Here is a 24,394-nt window from a genome sequence, read left to right on the forward strand (position 1 = left end):
AGAATCATCACATAGCTTGCATATGCTTCATTTCCAACCTTGCAAATAGAGTGCCAAAACCTTTCCCAAAGTGAGGAATATCCCTAACTCCCGAGCTAGACAACAAAAGTATGAACGGATGGTATACATTCGTAGTCATGAATTCATGAACCGGAAAGAACATTGAACTACATCCATGCACAGGAACGACCTTAACAAGCCAGGGACTTAACAAGGTCCAGTCGTAAGATAGCATAGCTAAGCGTTCTATGATTGGTGCTGGCGTCTCCAGGGAATATCCTTCCTAAGTAACCCACGCAGCTCTGGTGAAATGACCTTGGGCTTATCGGCATCCATAATCTTCTTTAGAGCTGAAGGGCCCGCACTTGAACTAGTCGTAGAGCCAACAGTCGAGTTCTGTGGAGCCTTGCCCTTCCCAGGACTATCAAGACCCGATGTCCGACGCTGGGTAGCAGCGGGTGCGGGAAAATTATCTTTCTTGTCAATAGCATGAACGGAGCGCTCGAAGCGACGGAAGAGCGATTCAGCGCGCGTGAGGATGGGAACAAGTTCCATTGTGTTGGAGAGTTCATTAACTGGCAGCTATTAGTAGAGAACTTCATCACGTGGGAGTGACTTACTGTATTTCAAAACTTCGTCAAAATGCTTCAGGTGGTCCATGATGACATCGCGATGTTTCTCGAGAATAGCCAGGGCGATGAATAGGTGGAAGCTGCTGGAGTAATAATCTGTCCATAGGGTCTCCCAGAGACGAAGGACGTCACTCCATTCAAACTCGCGCTTGTACCAGACTAGTAGCATGCGGAAGAAGAAAAAAAAATTGGTACTATCGGCGGATTGTAAATGCAGATAGAGCTGGGGATCCATAAGCTGAACGAGATTATCAAGTGCTAGGAGTTGAGAGCGCATTCCAGATTGATCGCGAAGGAAATTATGTTCCTGATGGTTTATTAGCATGTCATTTTTGGTCCGGAAGGTTTGACTTACCATTCGATCCATGAAGCCGACAAATGCCCAAAAAGCCACGGCGTCATCCTGCATAACTGCATACAGTGGTGCGAGGAGATCACTCATTCCTTGGACGTAGCCCAAGTCTGGGTTATATTCATTGTACGTCAGGAGCATGTCTTTCATCTGCTCTAGATGGACGTTGGTGCCGGTGTCAGCGAATGGGGAATCCGGGTCGGGATGAGGAATGTCTTCTCCCGCAAAGAGCGGAATAGTGCGATCTGTGCGATGAACATCCTTCTCTGTGGGAAGTTAGTAATGGATTTCCCATGTAAGTTTGTCAAATTTACCTATGCGGTTCCGCTGTTCTTTCCAATTATCATATTCTTCTTCGGTCGAATTGCCTTCGACCATTCGCTCCCACCAGCCGGCCTTCAACCGGATGTACTCATCACGCTTTGAATTCATGATGGCTTGGCGTTCCTCGAGACTGCTATCCCAAGGATACACTTCTAAAAGGAAAAGCCAAGCTTCTTTCCGTGCGCCATCGTTTGGATCCAGTCCACCATGGAAGATGCGTTCCTTGACCTCTTCGACAGTAAGTTGCAATTTTCCAGAAGTTGGGTCGAAGAAACTCTCCCACTCGGAAATCGTGACTGTGCGGCGCCGCTCCTGGATCCCTAGGTTGCCAGTCTCAAGCTCCAGAATCTCAAATTCGCCAACCGAGCTATTCTCCGACTCGAGCATATCCTGAGCAGTGTAGATCCGCTCATTCCTATCTTTCTCACTCTGTTCGGCGATGCTCATGGCCCAGCGAGCCAGGTAGATCCTGGCGCTATCGAATTCATCCTGAAGAGTTTGGATCTCCGGATTCTTCATTAAACGGCGAACCTGTGGTGGAATACGCGTGTTCTCAGCAAGGTCGTTCGCAGTTCGTCGCGTGAATGTCGTGATTTTGCTGAGTTGTTCAAGAACCTTCCAGCGAGTCTCTTTGAGGGTCCTTGTAAATGGATCCATACTTGCATCTCCCTGTCCAGTACTCGGACCCGCAGCTTCCGGTTGTGCCTTAGAAGGCAAGAACGCATCCCCACTAGACATGCCTTTCCCAAACGAGAGCTGATCTTCGTGCGAGGGGTTGATCAGGTACACATTCCTATCCACGGTCGAGCGCTCAACCTCCACATATCGTCGCAACCAGCGAAGAACTTCATCGCCACCCCAGAATAGCCCTCCCTCGCTATCAAAGGGATCGAAGCTATCTTTGACTCGTTTCTTCTTTTGCAGAATGGTCGATTCACACTCGCTGTCATGGAAGAACAGAGCAGGGAAGCTGTCACCTGCCCGTGTGTTGATCACCAGACTTCCGAACCACCACCCAAGGCTCGGGGGGCGCACTAAAACCGAATAGATTTCTGACACGGGTACGGCGAACGAGTACAGACCGATGGAACCATTATGTGTGGTGGTGGTCGGAAGGGCCGGGACGAGGTATCTTTGACGAGGTGGGGAGGCATCTTCCGATAGATCGACTTTCACATATGTACTGTATGCATCGCCCAGCGACGACTCGGGCACCCAAGCCAGTAGGTACGAAGCCGCCTCGTTGCGAGGCGATGAGGGGTAGGAACCGGACTGGGGTTTTTGCTGAATAAGGGCAATGAAGCCAGGAATATTGTCTTTAGCGGAGGGCGATGGATGGACATAGACCTAATTTCTTGTCAGTTCTGGGTCTGCTAGTATAACAGGTCAGCTTACCTTGCTCTTGGAATAGAGAAGCTTCACGCCACGGCCTGAGCGGGCCTGGGCGATGGTGTTGTACTCATTCTCATCATCATCGCTCAGGTCATAATACGACGCCGTAGGTGAAGGAGGAGTAGATGGAGGCGTGTATTTGACCGGATTCGCCATGACGTTGAAAGGTTGGTGGAGTTAAGATTCAAGCTGGAAGACGTAATGATCTCGATAAAGTCTTATCGATAAGAGACTCCCCTCTAATCAGTTCATCAACTTCAACTCTGCCTTTCGCTTCCCTTTTCTAGTCTTTGAAACTTCAAATCCTTTTTCCTTGTAAATCTGAGAGATTGAAAGCTTTCATTGTCATCATTTTCACGTTTTCAGGTTTCGCTCCGTTCGCCACTTAGCACTAAGCTGCTCTAGGCAGCAACAAACTCCTTGCAGAATGGGAATAGCTTCAACTAATTCCCAATTTTGATAAAATCAAATCCAGAAGATATTTATGGAAGACCAGCTGCCCATATCAGCTGCCTCAGTCTTGCGGCACAATAATCCTATATATGCGACCGATCGGAAAACTCGAAAAATTACATGAAAAAGATAGTCAATGTGATCTTCATCTAAAACAGTTCAAATCCGAGGGAAATCAGTTTTTTGCCATTTCCACAACTATCGAGACTGTGATCGAGACTGTGTAAGGCCTTCACATCATGGCGAACACCATAATGGGATTGTCATGAGCACTAGAATGCATGACTGACATGACAACCATCCGCCAATCAGCGAATGATATCACTGACGGGACTCGATAACCGCTTCAGGAAACGATAAACACTAAGGTTCAACCAACACATAGCAGCCACAGATCAAATCGTCCGAACTTCACGATATAAAGTCGTCGCTTCACCGTCAAACAGTTTCGCCAAATCAAGTCCGGTTATCCATGTCTCAACTCGCGAGAACCCTACCAGCATCTTGGTATTGCAATGAATCGCTCTACCAGATGGAGCGCCGTGCCGTCTTCTTCAAAGTAAGGCTTCCAGTATCTTCCTCTAGACAAAACTAATTCATCTAGTCCTGGTACCTACTTGGACCTGTAACTAGGTTCCAGACGGTTGGAGAGCATGTCGAATACGAGCTTGCGCAGCAGCCGATCTATGCTATTCGCACTGGAGGCGAGTCTCTCAATCCAGGACCGGATCAACTGAAAGTATTCTGCGGAAAGACGGTAGGCTAGCATAAACACAATATCCAGCAGATGATTGATGGTCACAGGACAAAGAACTGCGCTGCCATGTTACTCCCACTGGTCTTCTTTTCTCGACAATTTCAGACGAAGCTCCCAGCTTCCATGAATTTTTTCCCGAGCTAGAGGAAATCCTAGGAAAAGTTGACTTCACTCGACTCCCATACCGTCGCAGTATCCGCTATGAGGGTCGCTTCAACTGGAAGACCATGTAAGTGAAGCCCAAGATTACATACATTACATTCAATGATACTAATATTATCCAGGGTCGATGGATACCAAGAATGCCTACATTGCCAATACACCCATCCTTCATTCTCAGTCTATTACCCACCTACTTTCTACGCCGTGCACAACATGCACAACTTTTCCCGGCATATCGCAGATCCCAAGAAGCCAGACGATGGTCTGTTTCTCTACTTCCTCCCTAACTGTACCCTTAATGTGTACGGCGGTGGAATGTCCTCGTTCCGCGTGTGTCCTACCGCAGATCCCCATGTCACCCGCATGGAATTCGACTACTACCACCTAGAATCCGGAGAGAAATTCGAGGAATACTTCAAGTTTGTTAGGCAGGTTGCTATGGAAGATTTTGAGCTCTGCGAGAAGGCACAAGATAATCTGGCCAAGGGGGTATACCACGAAGGCATCTTGAATCCGGTCAAAGAGAATGGCGTGTTATGTGAGTAGATTATTCTCCTCATTTATATTTACCAGACTAATTTAATGTCCATCTAGACTACCAGAAACGTGTGTTTGACATGGTCCTCGAACAGCATGAAACCGACCGAAAGACCCAAAGTGAGGCATCCGCGCAAGAACGGGTAGCGTCTGCGGTTGAAACGGCAGCGTAGTCTAGCTTTTAGCTTTTAGCTTTAGTCATGCGACAAATCCACCAAATGCAGCGGATTGAGAGTGACAAATTGAATTGGAATTGAAATTTAAATCGAAATTTAATGTGTTTTTTAAGGTAAAATTAGCCGTGCGACTGCATACTGAATCTACTAAATAAGAATCCGCCACGTCGGAGACTCGTAGGATAAGCTCCCTAGCCACTAATCAAGCCCCGATACAACTTGGATAACCGGCGCACTGTCGCCGGTTAAATCCCGAGAGCTGGAAATTGCAACTTAATCGGGAAATCCTCTACAAGAGGGGTCAAGTGCTTGTTTGAACTGTATAATGTGGGGATCGAGCATGGGCCTCTATCGTCAGGTATATGAGATCAAGATGCCGAGAATATACCTGGATCATCACTGAATTGATTACAATCAATCCATTTGACATCATGGACTTTCTTCATGCGTATCTCTTATCTCCGGGGTCGATCTTGGTGGCGGTTGTGACTGTTTTCCTAGTCAACCGGGCATTGACACGAGTCCCTGGTAAGAAAACAGGAGTAACTTCTGATTCGAATGGATATTCATCCATCGAGGTCAGCAAGGAGCCTGATCTTCCCGAAGGATGGTATCATAGTCTGGAGGTCTTCGAGTTGGAACGCCGCGCGCTATTCAGCAAAGTAAGTCAAGCTCAACCCTCGATGTAACTTATTGTTGACAAAGGCTAACTTCATTAGTCCTGGGTTTATCTTGCTCACATCACTCAATTCGCCAAGCCCGGGGCATACCAATCATTTGATATTGCTGGCTTCCCTGTTTTCCTGATCAGAGGAAAAGACGATAAAATTCGCGCGTTTCACAATGTCTGTCGGCATCGCGCATATACAATCACCAGGAAAGAGGCAGGCGCCTCTACCGTGCTTGGTTGTCGGTATCATGGCTGGAGCTACGATACATGCGGGCAGCTGGTGAAAGCGCCTCAGTTTGACGATGTGCCTGGATTCGAGAAGTCTGAGAATAGTCTCTTTGAGATCCATGCGCACACTACCAAGGAAGGCTGTGTTTTGGTGAATCTTGATGCCGGGGAACCTTGCCCCATGGAGCCTGCTCTGTCTGTTTTGGATAACTTTGTGCGGGCTACTAGTCTGGGCAACTCTGAGTGGGTCCTTGGAAAGACGCTGACTGGGAGTTTCAATTGGAAATTGGGAAGTATGTACAAAAATAGTATCATGTCCATGGACTATCACTAATGTGTACGCGAATAGCTAGTGGGCCTGGATTGGCCTCTTTCACTAAACAACTCGAACAAAGAATCTCCGAAGCCCTCAAGCCATCACTTACGACTCGGATGCTACGGGCTGTGATGCCGATTACTCACAAAGCACGCTGCACTTTGTTTCCCGGCACATTCCTATACTCGTTTGAACAAGCAGATATATGGCTCGCTCTGAATTTCCTACCTTCTTCGGAAAAAAGTACTCGCATCCGATATGATCTCTTTGCATCGACCCCCAAGCCCAGTATGAACGAGACCGCTTTCGCCAACTCTGTTGAGGAAGTCATTCAGAGCCTCATCAAGAGCATTGAGAACGATTACCAATGCGCTACCGAACGGTCAGCTGAAAGCTCAGAAACTACACACAGGATCCTGAAACATCTTCATGAGCACCAAAAGCTAGAGAGGGTTGGTGGGGGGCTGGTTCGCCCAGCAATGCGTCAGCCAAAGGGCAGTTCGCTTTTCCAGCAGGCTGAGCAATGTGAGTTTCTCGATAATTGCATGTTGATGTATTCTGACAAATCATAGTATGCAAGGAGCTTGATTGTTTGCCGGGATCACAGTCTGGATCTGTCTCCTCGAATAGATTAGATTGGTAAATATCATGTGTAGCTGTGGATTTTTGTGTATATACATCATTGTGGTCCCCACGGTAGCGTGGGGATGTTGATGAATTGTGGACGTTCATGACTCGCGGGGAGAGCACTCTTGGGTGAGGATTTTGATAGACCGTGGAGATATTCATGCGGGGACGACGCTCTTGCGTGGGGTTTGTAATTCGTCTTGATTCACCAAATCCTACTTTTGTAAGAGACTTTTTTTGTAATGCAGTAAATTTAAGCGAAATGGATTGGAAATTCCTTTTATCAATTTTGGAATTCTCACTAAGCACATGCTTTTATGTCCAAGGTGCATCCACATCCCCAAACAACTGCCACCTTGGACTACATTGTGCTGTACATTCAGAAATAAAGCAGAAACTTCCCCATAAGGTATCACACATTGAAGTCGACCGACAGATGGGGAATCACAACACGGAAGTCTTTGGAAGACTTCAGCCGGCAACGGACCACTCGAAGAACTCGTCCCGCATCTCTTATTCGCGGAATTTCCTGGTCAAGTCGTTAACGGCATTGATCAGAGCATCCTGACGAGCCTCGACGCGAGCAATGTCGGTCTCGAAATGACTGCGCAGTTCGGTACTAAGGTCAGGCTGGGTAGACGGCATCAAGGACGGGCGACCGCGAACAGATCTTTCGAGGCTGTTCAAGCGTGCACGAAGAGCCGCAATCTCGACCTTCAGGGGGGCATTGTTGAGAGTCTGCTCTTTGTCGTTCTTGCGGAAACGCTTGTACCCAACGTCGTCTTCTTCGTCGTAGGGACGCTTAGGAGAGTGATACTCGGTTTCCACGGTATCCGAACGTCGATCATTATCATATCCTGCAAAGGAAGAAGAGGGGCAAGAAGAGGGGTCCGTCTTCTCTTTTCCGATGGGAGCGGAGGGACCATCATCCTCTTCCTTGATGATGACACGGAGGTCATCTTGAGGAAGCAACTGATTGGCTTGGGAGTAAAAGATGGTGTGACCGAATTTGCTGCGGAAGGTTCCCTGAGGGTGGATCTTGAACATGGTTTCCATCGCAGTAGGAACCTTGTGCTTGAGCAACATGTGGACTATCACATCAGGTGACAAGACACGGGGGCCACGGCAATGGATTAATTCGGCAATAGCATCACGGTAGGCATCCCGGAAACCAACGGTGGTATATTCACGCATGGCCTGGATTAAGAAGCTAGACCAGAGAGCAGGAGCAGGGGACCAGAGAGTAGGAGCAGAGGACCAGAGGTCAGGAGCAGGTTCCCAGAGACTAGTAACAGGGCGGTGCCGCGCATGAACCTTCCAAGCAGCTAGAACAATCTGGAACTCGAGGATACTGAACACGGAAGTACCATTCACCTTACGTTCCAAGATGCCGAGTAAAGCGGCATTCACCTCGGTGCGCTCCTTGATCTCGTAACGTTTGGCATCAAATCCAAACTTGAAATTCAGACCAGGGATTTCAGAAGCGTTCTGCAGTGTGCACAGAATGCGGGTCTCCTGACACTTGCGCAGAAGAAAAAGCTCGATTTTGGTGGTCCATTGACCAATGGTGATATGCTGCTCAAGAAGTTCTTGAGTTGGGACACAGCGAGCACAGTCACAGGCGAGCTCGTGGTTCTCCATTTCTACTGTATCTGTGGTAATGATTACTGATGCAGTGGAGAAACAGTTCTTCAGGGTGAAAGGATACAAGCTAATCAAATGTAAGTTTTTGATGATGTGTGGGATGAAATTAGGCTCACCGAAGATGGGAGTGAAGTTTTAGATATCAGTATCAATTTGGCCAGCTGCGGATAGCGAGTCTCGCAGTCCGACACGCTGGTCAAGTAGAAATGTATGAAAATGAGAATATCGAGTATTGTGTATGTGCGGGGAAGTACGTAAAAACGGTGAACGAGATGAGGGAGGGGAGGGTGGGAGAGAAAAAAAAAACCGAACCTAAGCGAGGACGGAGAAGATGGAAGGAGAAGAAGGTGAGAAATGAAAACCGAACCTTAGGAGATATTTAGAAAGCTGGGTGCTTTGGTGCGAAGCACAACACTCACTTCAAGAGACTTTAGCGACAAGCTATCGTATCACCCGACTTGTTTGGTTTCCTCTTTTTAGTTTATGGGAAGTCCCGGCTTTCTCTCCAGGATTATTGCCAGGCAACTCTATTGGTTTTCAGGCATATAATAATATTGATCTAGTAAGGCTCTTCATACTATATGATAATGCTACCACTTTGATAATGATGCCTTTGATGAAGATGCGACTTTGATAATGTGGCATTTTCATAATGATGTCTGATAATGATATCGAAACCTCGAAATGTCATTGCAAGAAGAAAGATGCCACAGGCATTGAAATTTCGAGGCTACAGTCACTCACGCTCCCTCAGTCATAATGCATTGCATAAATTTCGTTAAGGAATGAAAGGAGTAAATTTATAAAGGATGGTATAAAAAATGGTATCAGATATCTCGTTGCTCAGAAAATGTCCCGTAAAAAATCACTGCTTGCTGAATACATCCCCAACTCGTTTAGAGGCAGTGACAAACTTCTTCTCGAGATGGAATAGTTCCATGTTCGCAGTCCGCTGCACATGCGCCATCTCCTTGAGTTGATCCTCTTGCTGCCACTGTAGCGTTTTTATGTCTTTGAGCTTTTTCATTAGCTCGGCGTAGACTTCGCTGAACTGCTTCGACACACGTCGCCCTGCTGAATCAATGGGCGAGTTTGTGCCAGATATCTTTTGAATGGCGCGGTATTCATGAAGAACACGTGAGAACAAATCCTTATGGGTATCCTCAAGAACCTCCTGTTCGGTTACCAGTTGCCCAAACAATGTTTTCCGGTCAACCTCTCGCTCTAGTGTCTCCGAGATCTCTGCCATGCATCGGATTTGCTCTCGGTTTATCCGACAAGCCTCCTTTTTAATTCCAGAGACAGAATTATCGAGGCAAGGTGATGGTGTTCTCTTTGGTATGGAAGCTTGGATTTCACGGGTTCTTATGAAGCTTTGTCAGCATTGAGTCTTTGATGGGCCAGCAAGCTGTAACTCACGGTGAGGGTCTTTCCTTAGGAGATACATACGTCTCTTCCTCACTCATTGTCGAATCACTGGGTATGATGTCACTGAAGGGGGTGGACAAAGTAAAGTCACCGGCCTGTGCAGACTGGCGCGTTCTTTTGCGAGGCGGGCTGGGCCCGTCACTTTCATCGACCGGGTGCTTGCTGACTCGATTCTCAGGTTCTTGCATTCTCGAGAGTGGATCGGTGTTTTGCGCCTTGGAAACAGTATCCTTCGGTAAGTAATGGAGCCTCTCAGTGGGAGCGTTTGTTTCACCCATGTTCTTGATGAGCTTTGGGTTGTGCTCGCTAGGCCAAGAAAGACCTAATTTCTTCAGTTTTTGTTTCTCTTTTTCCATCCATTGCCGCCACTTATTTTGATATTTCCGTTTGTAAAATTCAGATATGTCTTTTGGGTTTCTCTCATTTAGAAACTCTTTCCACGTTGGAAGAACACTTTTCAAATCTTGATCTGAAAGGTACCTGACGCCATCTGGAGATGTTGCTAAGATGACCGGATAAAAAGGAGAGATCACCTGGTTAATCTGGTTCCACCATGAGTTTGGAAGATTGCCGGGTAGTTTTTCCGTACATCTGTTGGTGTTGTCTTGATCAGGTGCCGGATTTCAGCGTCTGACATTCGATGGACAGATAGGCTGATTACTGCCTTTGTGGACATTCTGCAAGGCTTAAATTGTCTTGATCTCAGGGACTGTTAAACATTCTAGAGGCGGAAAATTAAAGCAGGTGGCGCAGATGGAGGTAGAAAAGAGGAAAAGAGGTGCCAATGTTGGGGGCTGGAATCAAAGACTACTTAAACTCCTACAGGGGGCGAGTAGCTGCCATGAGGACAGAACCTTATCTATGAATAGTATTCACCGCTTTTACCACTTTGATACTGTCTTGTATTAGAAGATCCACGCATTTCATAGATGCTATTTTTTAATAGTATCCATCCACCTAGTATTAACCTAGTTACACACGTACAACTATCTGTATCTCTATATACCTTTTTACCCCCTTTTACACTGTTTTGTAATAATTAAAATACTATAGAGGCTAGAATCTAACATTATGTAGTACGTATATCATTGGTTATCATCTCGAATAGGCTTAGATTGATACATGTATGCAGTGTAAGTTGTAACTAGTCGGTTTCAAAATTTTATCTTAGTCAGTTTTAATGGAAAGCTGGAAGCTGGCTTCAACTCTCCTGATATCTAATTCGAGCTGGAATAGCGACTGTGATTATTACTATTAAGGGGGACCATTCATTTTCACTTACTATAGACATGAATTGGAATATGCATAGTAATCTAGTATTGTAGCGGTTAGGTACATCTATAGGGCAGGTGCATACAGTAAGGGTATTGTCATATTAGCTTACTAGTATTTATGATTTTCTTTTAATTATGTGTCCATGTGGCCGCTCATCGCCTCCTTATACTCTATACTCCGTACCATCCTCGTAGTAATGTGTTTTGATATACACTCCAGATACTGGTAGCTATGAGTCCCTCCTATGATTCTCTTTGAAAAGCAATCCATCATGATTTTCCCGTTTATATCTCCTAGAAACCGATTCCCCGCATGAGCATCCACGTATCAGTTATATGTCTGTGCCCGAGACTTCGATCTTGATACCTTAATGCCTTGTCCTTAAGGCGTAAATTGACGCCTTAAATTTTTATAAGGCACATTAGCAGTGACCCAACATGCTCAACACACGTTCTTGTAGTGACTCTCAACCTTGGAAATCTACTTCAACCCTAGTAGCTATTTGACGCTATCCACATTTGCGCCCTTTTTTTTTTTTCTTTCACAGTTTTCATGTCACTCCAAATAGTATTTAATCCAAAACGCAGGCCCCCAAGTACATGAAGAACTCAAGGTCTATTAGATCAGATTTAGACAACCCTTCGAATAAGCTTCTGAGAATTGACGGAAATCAGATCTTTCCCGGCAATATCCACAAATTCGAAATTCAATCTCACCTGGTGGGTACACAGGCTTCGGGACGGGATGAGACGCGCCTAAAATCAGCCACATCTGTCACGGTCTATGATTTGCTGAATTAGATGCTATGAGGGTCCAGCGAGAAAGAAATGCTAAAATCCAACAAAAGCTACAAGATGGTAATTTGATTCCCAATTTCAATATAAAAATATTTATTCTCGAGTTATGCTGGATTATTTTCATTGATTTTTTCGGATAATGGAAACCCCACCTCAGGAGTGTGCATGAACAGCCCAGAGTCTAGATCAACATCCACGACTCCGCACTTGGCCATTCTCTTACATGCAAGTCCAGCAAAAGATCTACTAGCGTGGGCCTGTTATCGCTAAGCGAGCGGGCCGTAGGTTAGTACTCGTTAGCTAAAGTCAGTCCGACTGTTGGCAAACCTGGCCTGTTTTGGACCACAGGCAGGCTACCAGATAGGCTATTGTATTCCTTTCTTGAAGATTTGATGTCAAGTCCGACCTTGTAGTATAGTATCGGGGTTTCCTCGGACAGAAGCGCCATTATATCTAGAACATGACTCGTGATAAATTAATTCTTCAAGACTCATGTGTCATGATGCATGAAAATAGGCCTGTGCAACACGGCAATTTCGGGTCCTACGTGTCAAAGTGGCTTTTCCGGTATTTATAATTGAGTGCTGATTCATAACTGGGTCATACCATCCCGGTTATTTGCATTAAAGGGCGACGGGTAAGGCGTCGGATGACTAGATAAGACACTGCAGTATATCCCCACCAGTGACAGCTGTCTTATTATGTGCCAATGCACGCCAGGCCTGCAGAATCTCCACAGGTCACGGCCCCACCCGACAGAGTCAATTCTATGTGATGAACTTGGGAAGCTCCAGCTTCATGTCTCATTCAAAGTCAAATCCCTAAGATTCTGGGTTGAAATTGAGGATCTATTTGGTTATACTTCGGGCTGTCAAAATTTTCTCTCGCCACTTAATCTTTGTTCATTGTTGAATTTAGTGGTTGCAGATTCCAAAGGCAGGTTCTTGGCCGTCCTCTCAACCCCTCTTCTTTTGAGACCTTTACGTGGGTTATGCATGATGCGGGGTCTTGAGGACTTATGTACTCCGGGCTGGATCTAATGACTCGCTTCTGTGAAGTATTACCCCCGGGCCGCATCTGGTCTGTACGCCCAGACATCCTGGGAGGGTGTATAAGTATCGCCTCTCTGTCGAACACCAGGATCCTTCATGGTTCCTTCTTTGAGTCCATTTCATCTCACTTGAAAACTCATTTCTTCCATCACCCTCATTATGGCAGTCATTCCAGGCATGTCCGAGCATTCGGGCAGCTTGCTTTTCTATCCAGGCGTGACACTTCTAGTATCATGTCTCTCATTAGTAGGCATCTCCTCCGTCCCACTCAATCCAAGCTGATCCGACTTGCTAACCTCATACCGCGTATAAGATACCAATATGCCTCGCCGGTCTTTTCTTTTACAATATCTACCTCCACCCTCTGGCCAAATACCCAGGCCCCAAATCGATGGCGGCAACACGTATTCCCAATGTGCGCATGGTGTCATCCGGTATGGCCCATCGAGTAATGACAGATTTACATGAGAAATACGGTCCTGTTGTTCGAATCGGCCCTAACGAGCTCTCATTTGTCACCAATGGTGATGCCTGGAAGCCTATTTACGGCACTCGACCAGGTCACGGCCAAAAGGCAAAGGATCAAGACTTCTATCATCTTGACATCGACGGTTGCTCAAACATCGTCTCCGCCAACGACGTCGATCATACCCGCTTCCGTCGCGCGCTATCTCATGCTTTCTCAGATAGCTCCCTGCGTGGACAAGAGCCTATAATTCAGGGCTATATCGATCTACTCATGCAGCGTTTACGAGAGATCTCACACGGCGGCACTACGCCCGTCAATATCGTCAACTGGTTTAATTTCACCACATTTGACATCATCGGAGATCTGTCATTCGGTGAGCCATTTGATTGTCTTGCGAACTCGGATTATCACCCTTGGGTCAGAATGATCTTCGAAGGTGTCAAGGCTGGAGCTATAATTGGCGCTATGTACCGCGTACCTTACCTGAAGCCGCTTGCAAATCTGCTTACTCCGAAATCACTTATCGAGTCTCAGCTGGATCATCGAAGATTGACAAAGGAAAAGACACAAATCAGGATGGGGAAAACCAATGAGCGACCTGATTTCTTTGCGAACATTCTCAAACAGAAGGATCCGTCGAAGGCATTCAGTGAGGGCGAGCTTTACTCGAATGCAAACGTGTTGATCATCGCTGGCTCGGAAACTACTGCTACGTTGCTCTCGGGAGTAACGTATCTCCTTTTGAAAAACCCCCATACACTAGCCAAGCTAAAGGCGGAGGTCCGTGGAGCGTTCAAGTCGGATGCGGAGGTCAATCTGGAACTATGTAATCAACTTCCTTATCTGCAGGCTTGCTTGACTGAGGGTTTGAGACTGTATCCACCTGTTGCCATTGGTTTACCTCGTATTATGGATGCACAAGGTGACACTGTGGAAGGCAACTGGGTACCAGGAGGTGTAAGTTCAACCACTACTCTAATCTCAATCTCGAAAATTAACAAATTCATAGGTAATTGTCTCAATTTCTCATGCGGCTACGTATGCCTCCGAGAATAATTTCAAGGATGCGAAACATTTCATCCCTGAGCGCCATCTTGATGATCCTCGATTCGCATCCGACAATCGAAATGCACTACAGCCCTTCAGCTTTGGTCCAAGAAATTGTATTGGTCGCAAGTATGTAGTTTTCTTCAAGTGAAAGTATTGATGTCTTGCTGACCCTTTATCTATTCTCTTAGTCTGGCATATGTTGAGATGCGTTTGATGCTCGCTAGAACGATTGTCAACTTTGATATGGAGCTAGCCGAGCCCAATGTTGATTGGATGGATCAGAAGTCGTATACTTTGTGGGATAAACCCCCGCTGATGCTTAAACTTACTCCAAGTGACGTGGGTAAATTGGAGGAGGCTTGAGAAACACCTTACATCGGATCCCGTGGGTGCAATTGTGTTGCTGTTTTGGAAGCTATGTGATTTGCTATTTAGAATTATCACTAGTCTCGTAATTCTGGTACCTGGAACTGATTAAATGGTATATCATTTATCACTTTCACAATTTCTTCTACGGTTCCTTATAGTTTTTGTTGCATTTACTTGGGTGGTGTGGATGTCGTCGCGATGTCCTTTGGGTTCTTCTCAAGTGTAAATCTTGGCATAGTCCATTCTCAGATACCCGGAAGAAAAAAAGATCTACATTCGAGAGGCTCATTTCTAAACTAACGAATGACCTTTTGATCAATCGGAAAGTGAAAGCATAAGTAGACCAGTACAAGTTCCATATTACCAAGATACTACTTTGAACAAATATATTGAAAACTTTTTAGATTAGAAACTTTTTATTGATAAAGATGTAAGATATATAAATGTAAATGAACAAATGTAAGACAAGCAGCCGCCCAGGAAGAAAATTGCTCACTGATGTGTGCCAAAGTTGGTCACCAAGAAAAACAAAACAAACGCCACCCCGACCAGGCTGGCCGAGTATGCTTATCAACCCCTCGACGGAGTTGATTAGTGTATTTATAGTGTATTTACGGGATAAGGTTAGGGAAAAAAAGACAAAAAAAGAAAGGCCAAGAAAGAGATTGTCATGACGTCGTTCTGCGCTGCGCTGCACATGCCATATGGTTATGTGATGTTCGGCTCGTCGTCGTCGGACTTGTAGGCCGCGTCGTCACTATCACTCGCCCAGCCTTCTGCTTCAAGAGCACGGCCACGAATGCCGAAACTCATGACGAATCCGACGAAAGAGACAGCTCCGAAAACCCCAAAGGCCACGGCTTCGCCCTTCGGCTGGATCTTCGATGTCAGGGTGAAGAGTCCTCCGGATAGAAAGGGACCCAGAGCACGTCCGCCAGCGGAAAGAGCCTGCGCAAGACCATTGAGGGCACCCAGGACAGCGTGGTTCGGCGCAGAATTGGTGATTAGCAACAGAGCACTGGTCAGACCACCAACAGAGGCGACAGTCTTGACCAGAAGCACGAAACATAACTCCATGGCCATCAGTGCGGATTGGCGAGTAAGTCCTTTGCCAGTTTCGCTCTTGTAACCGATGAAGGGCATCAGGAGGAAAGAGAGCACAAAGCCGAAAAGGCCTGCGCGGTAGGACCACCGATTACCCATTTTGTCGCGAAGGCGATTAAAGACGCAAATCTGGAAAATTATTGTCACGATACCGGCAAATCCCTGAGAAAGGCCAATCTCAGAAGGTGTGAGCTTACGTCCAGCTGGTGGTTGAGCTTGCGCGAATATTGGGAACAGCGAATTAAATGAGACGTTGCACAGAGCAAAAATCAAGTATGTCAAAAGTAGTAGAAGAGTGTCGCGATTGAAAATTTCGTCCCATGTCAACTCCTCGTGGTGCTCAAGGCGGCTCGACACTTCCGAAGCTGAATCCAAATCACTATCGTGGTCCTCATTCTCGACTGAATGGTGAGTTGTGGGTGTAGGAAGACGGAGGTAGGTCGGGTGACGCGAGAGCCCAGTGAACTGCCAGAGCCAGGCAAAAAGGTTGCGAACCTTCTTGGTCAGCTTTGGTAAACTCCCTGCATCTTCCAAACTTTCCTCCATGAAGAAAGCCGCCAATCCAAAATCCACAAGAAGGATAACAGCGGAAACCAGATTCGGAGCAAGGTATGGGTATGGGTTTTTCTTTCCGGTAAATGGGTTGTTTTCAAGAACTAGCAATCCTCCCAAGAGTGGGCCTGTTATACCTCCGATTCCATATAGAACGGGAAGCCAGGTGAAAGCTTGTGACTGGTTGCTGCGGTCGGTGATCTCTCCCAGACATGTGGAAACCAAGCCTTGGTTGCCATTGACAAGACCCATCAGTGCCTGGACGGCGATAGCTTGACCGAGAGTCTTGCAGAATCCGAAGGCAACGAAGCACAGTGCGGTAAGCAAAGTACCAAGAAGAATGACTGGCTTCCGACCAATGCGGTCGGACAACGCTCCCCAGAAGTAGTTTGTAGCAAATTGAGCCAACGCGAACGCCGATGCAATTGTTCCAACGTAAACGCCCACCTGGCTAGACTCCACTTCCGGGAAAGTCGAGGCCATGTCGGGAAGATAAGGACTGATCGAGTTCAGTGCGGTTTGTTCGGCCAAGGCAATCATCGCCAGTACTGCCATCTGCCGCTTGGGCAATGGAGACTGGACAATTTGTGGGCGAGGGGCATCAGTGATAATGTGTGCTATTTCCTCCGATGATCCTGACTGGCCGGAGTTGGGTCGGCCGCGTGACTTGGGCGGCGGGGTATCAAAAGTCTGGTAGTGTTGGGTAGAGGAGCGGCGGTTTAAGAGGCGCCGATCGGGAGCTGACATTTTGAAGTCAAGAAGAGAGTATTGAGGCTAGTCGGAGTGTTTCGCAGCCTCGATTGGAGAAGGCTGGTGCACCGATCGTAGCCGCAATGCCGGGTTCGTGCAGGACTCGCAGATATTCGCAAGGAGAACTTAAGGATCAAAATAACACGTATAAGAGCATAAATACTCCACAGTTGTATATCCAAGCTCAAGGGGGCGGGATTGACGAGCTACCGCTTGAATAGGAGCTACTGGATGAGGATGAAGCAAAGGCAAACGAATTGGGGAAGGGAATTAATGATGTAAGCGCATGCGGAGCTCGATGAGTAATCATGGTCTGGCCAAACAGATTTAAACCATTAGTACGGATCTAGTCAATACGCCGAGATCAACTATAGTCAATATGAGAAAGCGATGATTTCCTGGCAATTGTCAGGATCTGAAGTATATATTATAACCTGGGTTCGTGATGTTGAAACAAAGCCAACTATAAAGGCGGAGAAGGTGGAGGAGACCTTAGCAAGTTTGGACTTTATGTCCAAAGCGAACGATGGACCTTCCAAGAGGGATAATTGTAACATGGCTGAGGGAAATGTGAGTAGATATTACAAATTGGGATGTCTTTATGTTATATTTCAACTACATTAGCGTTGGTATGGCAAATGTATGAACGCGATAAGAAAGGCAGTGATACAGTTCAATGAATTCCGTTACGTTGATTGGCTGCGCCGGCAACCGGAACAGTCGCCTCTTCCAGGGAATGGATCTAGTATGTTAATAATATTTAGAATCAGGTGCCTCCCATAAAAGATTTTCCCCTGTCGCATGATCATATAATGACGCTTTACCCCACAAAAACCTTGATAATACGTCATTGCTGTATACTTGGAATTGAGATTAAAGCCTCGATATAGCAAAATCGTTTCCTACAATACAATTATCACGAATCTTACTCATCTTTGTTTCTTTGAATTCTTTGTGGTCGAGAATCTTATTGATCGCCTATCGTGTCTTAGCAGACATGTCAGAGATGCAACAGAAATCTGAAGAGGTTGTCGATGGCCACCAGTATAATACAGATGACGACATGAATAAAGGTGAGTCTCAAACTTAGCAAAGAAGCTCAATCTCGATCTTATTTTGACCATGGTGAGTATTCTTTCCTTCATGTTTTGATAATCTAATTGCAGATGACCATAATTCATCACCCAACATGGTCTCCCAGGAGGATCAAACATCTGGGAGTAACATGACATACGAGTCCACGGGTGGCAACAGCACGGATTTTGACAACCAGAATGAGCAGAATACAACCTTTGACGACGACCATTATGACCAGGAAGAGCCGAGAGACACAAGGCCAGCAAGGCCTACTAAACAGGATACTTTGGTTGGCTGCTGAGGATATTCACGACATTCATAGAGTGGTGGACCTCAAGGTGCATTGAATTTAAGTGTATTGCGTCGTTCGACTACCTTTCTTGAAAGGCTCTTGGAGGGATTTCTGAGGCTTCTGTTCTTCAATCTTGGAATCTTTTGATGTTGACTTCAACGTTTGCATATGCGATTTCCAAAGTTCAACATCCATAGACTGGAATATATGTGGATGGGAATCACAAATATATATTTTCACATGCCACATGCACATGATAAGGTGGAAACCATCTACGCCATTACTCAAAAACTATGAATTCAGCCATTATGATATTAAAAGGCTTAGGGTCGAAAAGATCCTTGACTGACCCTACCCATTTTACTCACATTGAGTGTGTTAAATGGCGAAACTTCTCTTAGTTTCCAAGCAAACGTATATATAGCAAAACAAGAGAAAACTCGTATTAACCAGTACCAAGTGGTCGAGTGGTAACTCGACTAATACATCTTCCTTGGTCTAGGGGTCATGATTTCCGCTTGTCATTAACACTGATACGCGCGGGAGACCGGGGTTCGATTCCCCGAGGGAGAGATTTCTTTTTATTCCATTGCCAGATTTCAATTGATTGGTCGATGGCTATGTTGAAACTTTTTATTTTTATTATTACAATTCTCAAGCTCATTAGTTCTGGTCCTTCAATATACCATAGACCACCGAGACTGAAGCAGCTGGCTTGCCTGATTACCAATTGCGTGATGTAGAGGCGGAGGATGGTAACTGGCGAGGACATGTTCCTTGCTTGCTCTCTTACCTCTTAATTTACCTTCTCTTTTGCTTTCGTTTCTGTATCCCCTAGAGTTTCAAGCTTGACAATAGTGATCATCGCAGTAGCTCCTTTCGCAAAGCTGGGGGAAGGGTTTCAATTGCTGGCAAATCACCTCACAATGACCAAACTGATAATTTAAGTCATTTTGACGAGGCAATTTAGTCTTTTCAATAGGAGAACTAAGACTACAGGGGAAATATCAAGAGAAATGAGAAGAAATAACGCCAAAGATATACTTGCGCTCTAATCAGCTGCCATTAGAATAGAAAAAACCAATACTCTAGCGAATACGCCTGTAAACCAGGACCTTAAGTTAGGGTATCTATAGCTAATGCCTCAATTGTCAACACAGCCAGTGACCTACCATATTTACAATGTTCAATTACTATTCACTTGACCTCTGGATTCTGGCACACCTTGTGGCATAAACTGCCTAATTAGGATTAGCGTCTTTAGTAGGGCTGCATCCCGCAAACGGCAATGTGGGGCCCGAAGAATTTTTCTGGATTACGAATCACTAGTGGACTGTTTGTATCAACAAGGCCGGCTGGCCCAATGGCAAGGCGCTTGACTACGAATCAAGAGATTGCAGGTTCGACCCCTGCGTCGGTCAACTTTTTTTGGTGTTTTTGTTTGTGGCCATTATATGATTTTTGCATGGAAGATTGAACTCTATCTATACAGAGGGTGATGGAATACGCTGGCGCTTGCATCAGTGTGACGAACACCCAAATTAGCGATCATACCGTATCAGAAAGCCATCTGTCTGTTTTCCACTCGAATATGTATTTTATTGGATGATATCTGCTGACCAGCCACAAGTGATATATGCCAAAGTTTATATATCGTTAGGGAGAATCGCATGACCGGTTCAAAAAGAACCTCCCCCATACCAGCGCCAGGTCAGATTCGTTGGAGAATTCCCACCCCATTCTATTAAATATACGAGTTGTGCTTCAGAGGTCGTGGAGCGGGACACAGTGTGGAGTCGATAGCCAAATAATCTCACAGTCTTTGTCGACAAGCAGTCCAAAAAAATCCGGAATTGTTGGTGCCGCAAGGCGAAACTGCTTATTCTTGTCGCTGTTACAGGATCATTCTAAATAATGGATCTAATCCTTGTTTATGGAAACCAGCAAATATCCACAGTCTTCTCTTTGGCCTTAATATGTATAAGAAATCTATCTGAGGATGACCGTACATGTGAAAACTCCTTGGTAGGTGTGTTAGTACAGAATCCTATCCATATAATCTTCTGGTTTCGGTTACTAGTGATACAGAACGTGCTGGCCCATCTAGGCCAAAGCTGATATAGTTTCTAGTGCAGCTTTTGTCACTATGCTAATTGAGTAAATATAGCTGATAAGAGCTGATGATCAGATTGCCGAGACAAGGAAGCTGGAATCTCTGTATTCGTCGATCAGGCTAGTGATGGGTGACGAGGAAGAGAATGAATGAGCGGAGAAGAAGAAAATTGAAGAGGAATAGGGAAAAAGCTACTATAGTGAGGGCTATTTACTAAAGGATGTTATACTTAACAATATGATTTGCTTATAGATGCCATTCCTCTAAGTGGTCGAACCCTGTTCGGGTAAAACTTCTATTACAATAATACAAAAGGTTCCTTTTCCATTATGTAGCCATATGCAAAGACGGAGATAATGCAGCCTTGGCATCGAGGTTTTCCATAAGGTTTCTGCAGTTTAACGGCAGACCCACATCTATATCCACACCTACCAAACTGCCCTAGAACACACAAAGTGGAGTGAAAATTTAGAATAGGAGTCCGGTCGCGCCAGATTGAATACTATGATAGTTTAGGTTATGAATTATTCCCAGGTAATAGATACGATACAGATTATAGAGACCTCAGCCAACATTAGTCTAGATTCATGCTTAGAAGCCGAAACCACCACCCAACGTTTACAGGCCATCGAAACGCTATTCCGGATACAAAAACACTAAAAAATTGACCGACGCAGGGGTCGAACCTGCAATCTCTTGATTCGTAGTCAAGCGCCTTGCCATTGGGCCAGCCGGCCTTGTTGATATCGGATGAAAATATGGCTAAATGAAGTCTCGGGAATGGAGATTCCAGGATAGCGCAGGTATTCAGAGAGACAGCATGGTCATTTCAAGTAATACATAACGAAAAAATTTTCCGAATGTGAATCTCCAAAGAGACTATACGCATGAGTTTACTAAATCAGATCAATATTCTTTTCTAATCGAAGTCTACAGTATTCTAGGGTACTCCATTTGCTGTCTTGTACGACGCATTTAAACTTGGGATGAATGTAGCTACATACCATATGGTATAGCAGTAGATGAATAGGTACAACCAAACTTACAATATACTTTTCTGCTACTAGAAACATACCTATGTAGACCGAATTTAAACACGCATTTACTTAACCCTGAGCCAAGGCTCTCGAAATGAGAAGCCAACTGGCAGGAACCATGTCTTTGGAATGCAGTCATATCCAAATCAATGTCCAGCCCTGAGACAAGACCGATAGGCTCTGCTCGTCCAGTCAGCTATTTAGCTAACAATCTGTTGTATCCAACAGACACAGAGTTGCTGTTTCCCAAAGGTTTCCTTAGGTCGTGTTGCCAATCCTCTCTATGGCGAAATGGTTGAATGTCCGAGTAGGTGAGGACTGATGAGGAAGATTTAATGTTTATTTCTCGCTACTTAGCAAGGCTTATAGACGCATTGAAATAGGATTGCAGTTGATTAACGAAAAATAATGTCGAAAAGGACAGGAGTCGTCTGCCTATAATCACTTCATCAACAGGTTGACAGCCCAAGGAACACTCAGTCCACGCAAATCACCATAATGCTGTCCCACTCCCAAGAAGACAATGGGAATACCAGTGGCATGAACCATGCTGACCAGGGTACCAACCATATCGCCTACAGTGTCACACTTGCTGATAATGAAACCGTCCAAGTTCCGACCTGTTCCAAAGGCCTGATTAAAGTTACGAGCCTGCATGACACTGTCCGTTCCAACCAAAGCCTCGCCAACCATGAAAATCTTGTCCGGATTAGCGAACTTGGCGAATTTCTCCAGCGAAGACATGAGTCGCTGGTCATTGTGGCGTCGGCCGGCGGTATCAATCAGGACCACGTCGAACTTTTGGCTTGCAGCGTAGTCAACGGCGTCCTTGGCGACGTTGGCAGCATCCTTGCCGTAGCCCTTCTCGTAGAGCTCAACTTGACCGACATTCTCTCGGGAGCTAAGCTCGTTCAAGTTGCGGGCGTGAACGCGAAGCTGCTCTACTGCACCTGAACGGAAGGTGTCACAGGCAGCAATGAGAACGCGGTAGTTATTCTGCAAGAGAAAAAAGCAGATCTTGCTGAGATTGGTGGACTTTCCAACACCGTTAACACCAACGATAGACATGACGTAGGGCCGAGGGGCCTGCTGTTTGGTGGTTGGGGCGGTCACAGCATTGATCTCACGCAATAGGTCCAAGGAGGATGTGGGCGTCAGGATATTTCGCAGAGATGATTCCATGGCGATACGCAATGCTGCATCGACACTTTGGAAGTTTGCGGTCTTCTTGCCGACCAATTCACGCTCCACGCCCTCGCAGAGACGCACGGCAGCTTCACGAGCCACGTTCTTCTTTAGGAGATGATCCTCCATCGCCTTGAGTGGCTTCTGGAGGTCGCTCTCCGTAAGGACCTTACCACCAACAATGTTACGGAACAGACCACCAACGGCATTGAAGCCAGAACCAAGGAAGCCAGTCGCAGCTCCCTTGCTCTTTTCCGCATCGGCATTGTCCAAAATGTTGTGAACCTCGTCGCCCAAGTCTTTCAGGACAAATTCACCCTTGCCAGTCTTGCGACCCCAGTCTTCCGGCGCGACAGCCTCTACAGCAGGAGCAGAAGCTTCCCCATCACCAGCCGGAGCGGAGTAATCCAAAATTTCACCATCATCCTCGTCAGCGAACCCGCTGGCATCCCATTTACGCATCTTCTTGGCAGAACCCTTAACAGGCTTTGCCTTGCGCGAAACCTCATCGCCTGACGAAGCGTTGGTGCTCGAATTCGCAGCTTTGCGCGATCGGCGAGAGCCTCGGCCGCCAGGACCAGCTTTTCCGGTGAGGATGTGGCTGGCGAGGGGAGTTGAAGACCTAGAAGTATCAGGAGTTGCCGGTGGCGTACCCTCGTCAGAGGTAGTCCCGGCTAGCGCAGCTTGATGCTGCGCTGGAAGGTTGTCAGCTTGTAAACTTCAAAGGCATGGGTCATTGCACGCATACCTTTCATAAGGCCAGGAATCGGCGGCGGTGGCGGGCCTCCATTGTCCGATGAGACAAGCGGATCCTTCTTGTCACCAGTCTCAACAGTGTAGACCTCTGAGGCACCACCAGTATTATCCTCGAGCTCTCGCACTTGCTGTTCAAAGTAGGGCTCGAATCGGTAGGTGGTGATTCTGGAGCGGTTGCCCTGGAGCTGATCCTTGTAGACGTCGATGAAAATAGTCGAGATGTTTTCCAGGAGCTTGTCAATCCATCCGAGGTGAAGCAGTGATTGGTAGACTGCCTGTAGATAGTATGGTCAGTTTTGCGACATGATCGGCAATGCGACGAGCGGGACGTACCACGAAGATCAAATTGAATTCCTTGACCCGCTTCCATTTGAGCGTATATTTTTCCTTCTTAAATATCGGAGAAACTCCTGTAGCTGAGACGCTTTGGGGCGCGACTTTCTCCTCGATAAAAACGTCGTTGATCAGGCTGTTAATGACATGAGACCCCACAGGAGCGTAGGACTTGGACCATAGTACAACACCGGAGGTGGTAAGAATTTCAAAAGCCTCGAGCATTTTGAGACTGGCTCGAATGCAATAATCAAGAGCGAAATGGGGGTATCAGTGAGAGAAAAGAAACGTTGGAAGAGAAGGAAGTTGGTGGTGGCGGCTCGGGCAAAAGCGATGGTTCGAGAGCTCGGAGACACTACGGGATCTTCAGCCACGTATAAACACTTCTCTCGACTTACACCCACCTTCCTCACCCCCCGAACTTCGCCCTTCGACACAGCAAGCAGTCATTTGACTCACCTGGTGCATTCTTTTTGAATCTCCCC

General features: G+C 46.3%; 9 protein-coding genes across 9 annotated transcripts; 4 read left to right on the top strand and 5 right to left on the bottom strand.

The window, feature by feature from the left end:
* Positions 1–246: 246 nt before the first annotated feature.
* Positions 247–2,856, bottom strand: N7520_003529 (GTPase-activating protein GYP7; the record flags this gene model as incomplete). Its single annotated transcript, XM_057137464.1, has 5 exons — positions 247–575; positions 621–939; positions 988–1,250; positions 1,299–2,655; positions 2,704–2,856. 5 exons carry the CDS (start codon positions 2,854–2,856, stop codon positions 247–249), a joined length of 2,421 nt encoding a protein of 806 aa, XP_056997929.1.
* A 769-nt stretch (positions 2,857–3,625) lies between these two features.
* On the top strand, positions 3,626–4,782 carry N7520_003530 (aromatic ring-hydroxylating oxygenase subunit alpha; the record flags this gene model as incomplete). Its single annotated transcript, XM_057137465.1, has 5 exons — positions 3,626–3,712; positions 3,758–3,910; positions 3,958–4,139; positions 4,195–4,610; positions 4,667–4,782. 5 exons carry the CDS (start codon positions 3,626–3,628, stop codon positions 4,780–4,782), a joined length of 954 nt encoding a protein of 317 aa, XP_056997930.1.
* Positions 4,783–5,216: 434 nt separating this feature from the next.
* On the top strand, positions 5,217–6,642 carry N7520_003531 (putative iron-sulfur cluster-binding protein; the record flags this gene model as incomplete). The annotated part of the gene is made up of 4 exons (XM_057137466.1): positions 5,217–5,447; positions 5,505–5,976; positions 6,033–6,524; positions 6,572–6,642. 4 exons carry the CDS (start codon positions 5,217–5,219, stop codon positions 6,640–6,642), a joined length of 1,266 nt encoding a protein of 421 aa, XP_056997931.1.
* Positions 6,643–7,139: 497 nt separating this feature from the next.
* N7520_003532 (uncharacterized protein) lies at positions 7,140–8,267 on the bottom strand (the record flags this gene model as incomplete). Its single annotated transcript, XM_057137467.1, has 1 exon — positions 7,140–8,267. One exon carries the CDS (start codon positions 8,265–8,267, stop codon positions 7,140–7,142), a length of 1,128 nt encoding a protein of 375 aa, XP_056997932.1.
* An 868-nt stretch (positions 8,268–9,135) lies between these two features.
* Positions 9,136–9,976, bottom strand: N7520_003533 (uncharacterized protein; the record flags this gene model as incomplete). Its single annotated transcript, XM_057137468.1, has 2 exons — positions 9,136–9,634; positions 9,690–9,976. The coding sequence occupies 2 exons, from the start codon at positions 9,974–9,976 to the stop codon at positions 9,136–9,138; spliced, it is 786 nt and encodes a 261-aa protein (XP_056997933.1).
* Positions 9,977–13,213: 3,237 nt separating this feature from the next.
* N7520_003534 (cytochrome P450) lies at positions 13,214–14,704 on the top strand (the record flags this gene model as incomplete). The annotated part of the gene is made up of 3 exons (XM_057137469.1): positions 13,214–14,248; positions 14,301–14,467; positions 14,530–14,704. 3 exons carry the CDS (start codon positions 13,214–13,216, stop codon positions 14,702–14,704), a joined length of 1,377 nt encoding a protein of 458 aa, XP_056997934.1.
* A 714-nt stretch (positions 14,705–15,418) lies between these two features.
* N7520_003535 (Major facilitator superfamily domain general substrate transporter) lies at positions 15,419–17,113 on the bottom strand (the record flags this gene model as incomplete). Its single annotated transcript, XM_057137470.1, has 1 exon — positions 15,419–17,113. One exon carries the CDS (start codon positions 17,111–17,113, stop codon positions 15,419–15,421), a length of 1,695 nt encoding a protein of 564 aa, XP_056997935.1.
* A 1,000-nt stretch (positions 17,114–18,113) lies between these two features.
* N7520_003536 (uncharacterized protein) lies at positions 18,114–18,494 on the top strand (the record flags this gene model as incomplete). The annotated part of the gene is made up of 2 exons (XM_057137471.1): positions 18,114–18,189; positions 18,283–18,494. 2 exons carry the CDS (start codon positions 18,114–18,116, stop codon positions 18,492–18,494), a joined length of 288 nt encoding a protein of 95 aa, XP_056997936.1.
* A 3,582-nt stretch (positions 18,495–22,076) lies between these two features.
* N7520_003537 (signal recognition particle receptor subunit alpha) lies at positions 22,077–24,134 on the bottom strand (the record flags this gene model as incomplete). The annotated part of the gene is made up of 3 exons (XM_057137472.1): positions 22,077–23,515; positions 23,569–23,851; positions 23,910–24,134. The coding sequence occupies 3 exons, from the start codon at positions 24,132–24,134 to the stop codon at positions 22,077–22,079; spliced, it is 1,947 nt and encodes a 648-aa protein (XP_056997937.1).
* Between the last annotated feature and the right edge of the window lie 260 nt (positions 24,135–24,394).

The sequence above is a fragment of the Penicillium odoratum genome, assembly GCF_028828045.1.
Source record: "Penicillium odoratum strain IBT 22623 chromosome Unknown utg000003l_segment0_segment0, whole genome shotgun sequence".
Classification (NCBI taxonomy): Eukaryota; Fungi; Ascomycota; class Eurotiomycetes; order Eurotiales; family Aspergillaceae; genus Penicillium; species Penicillium odoratum.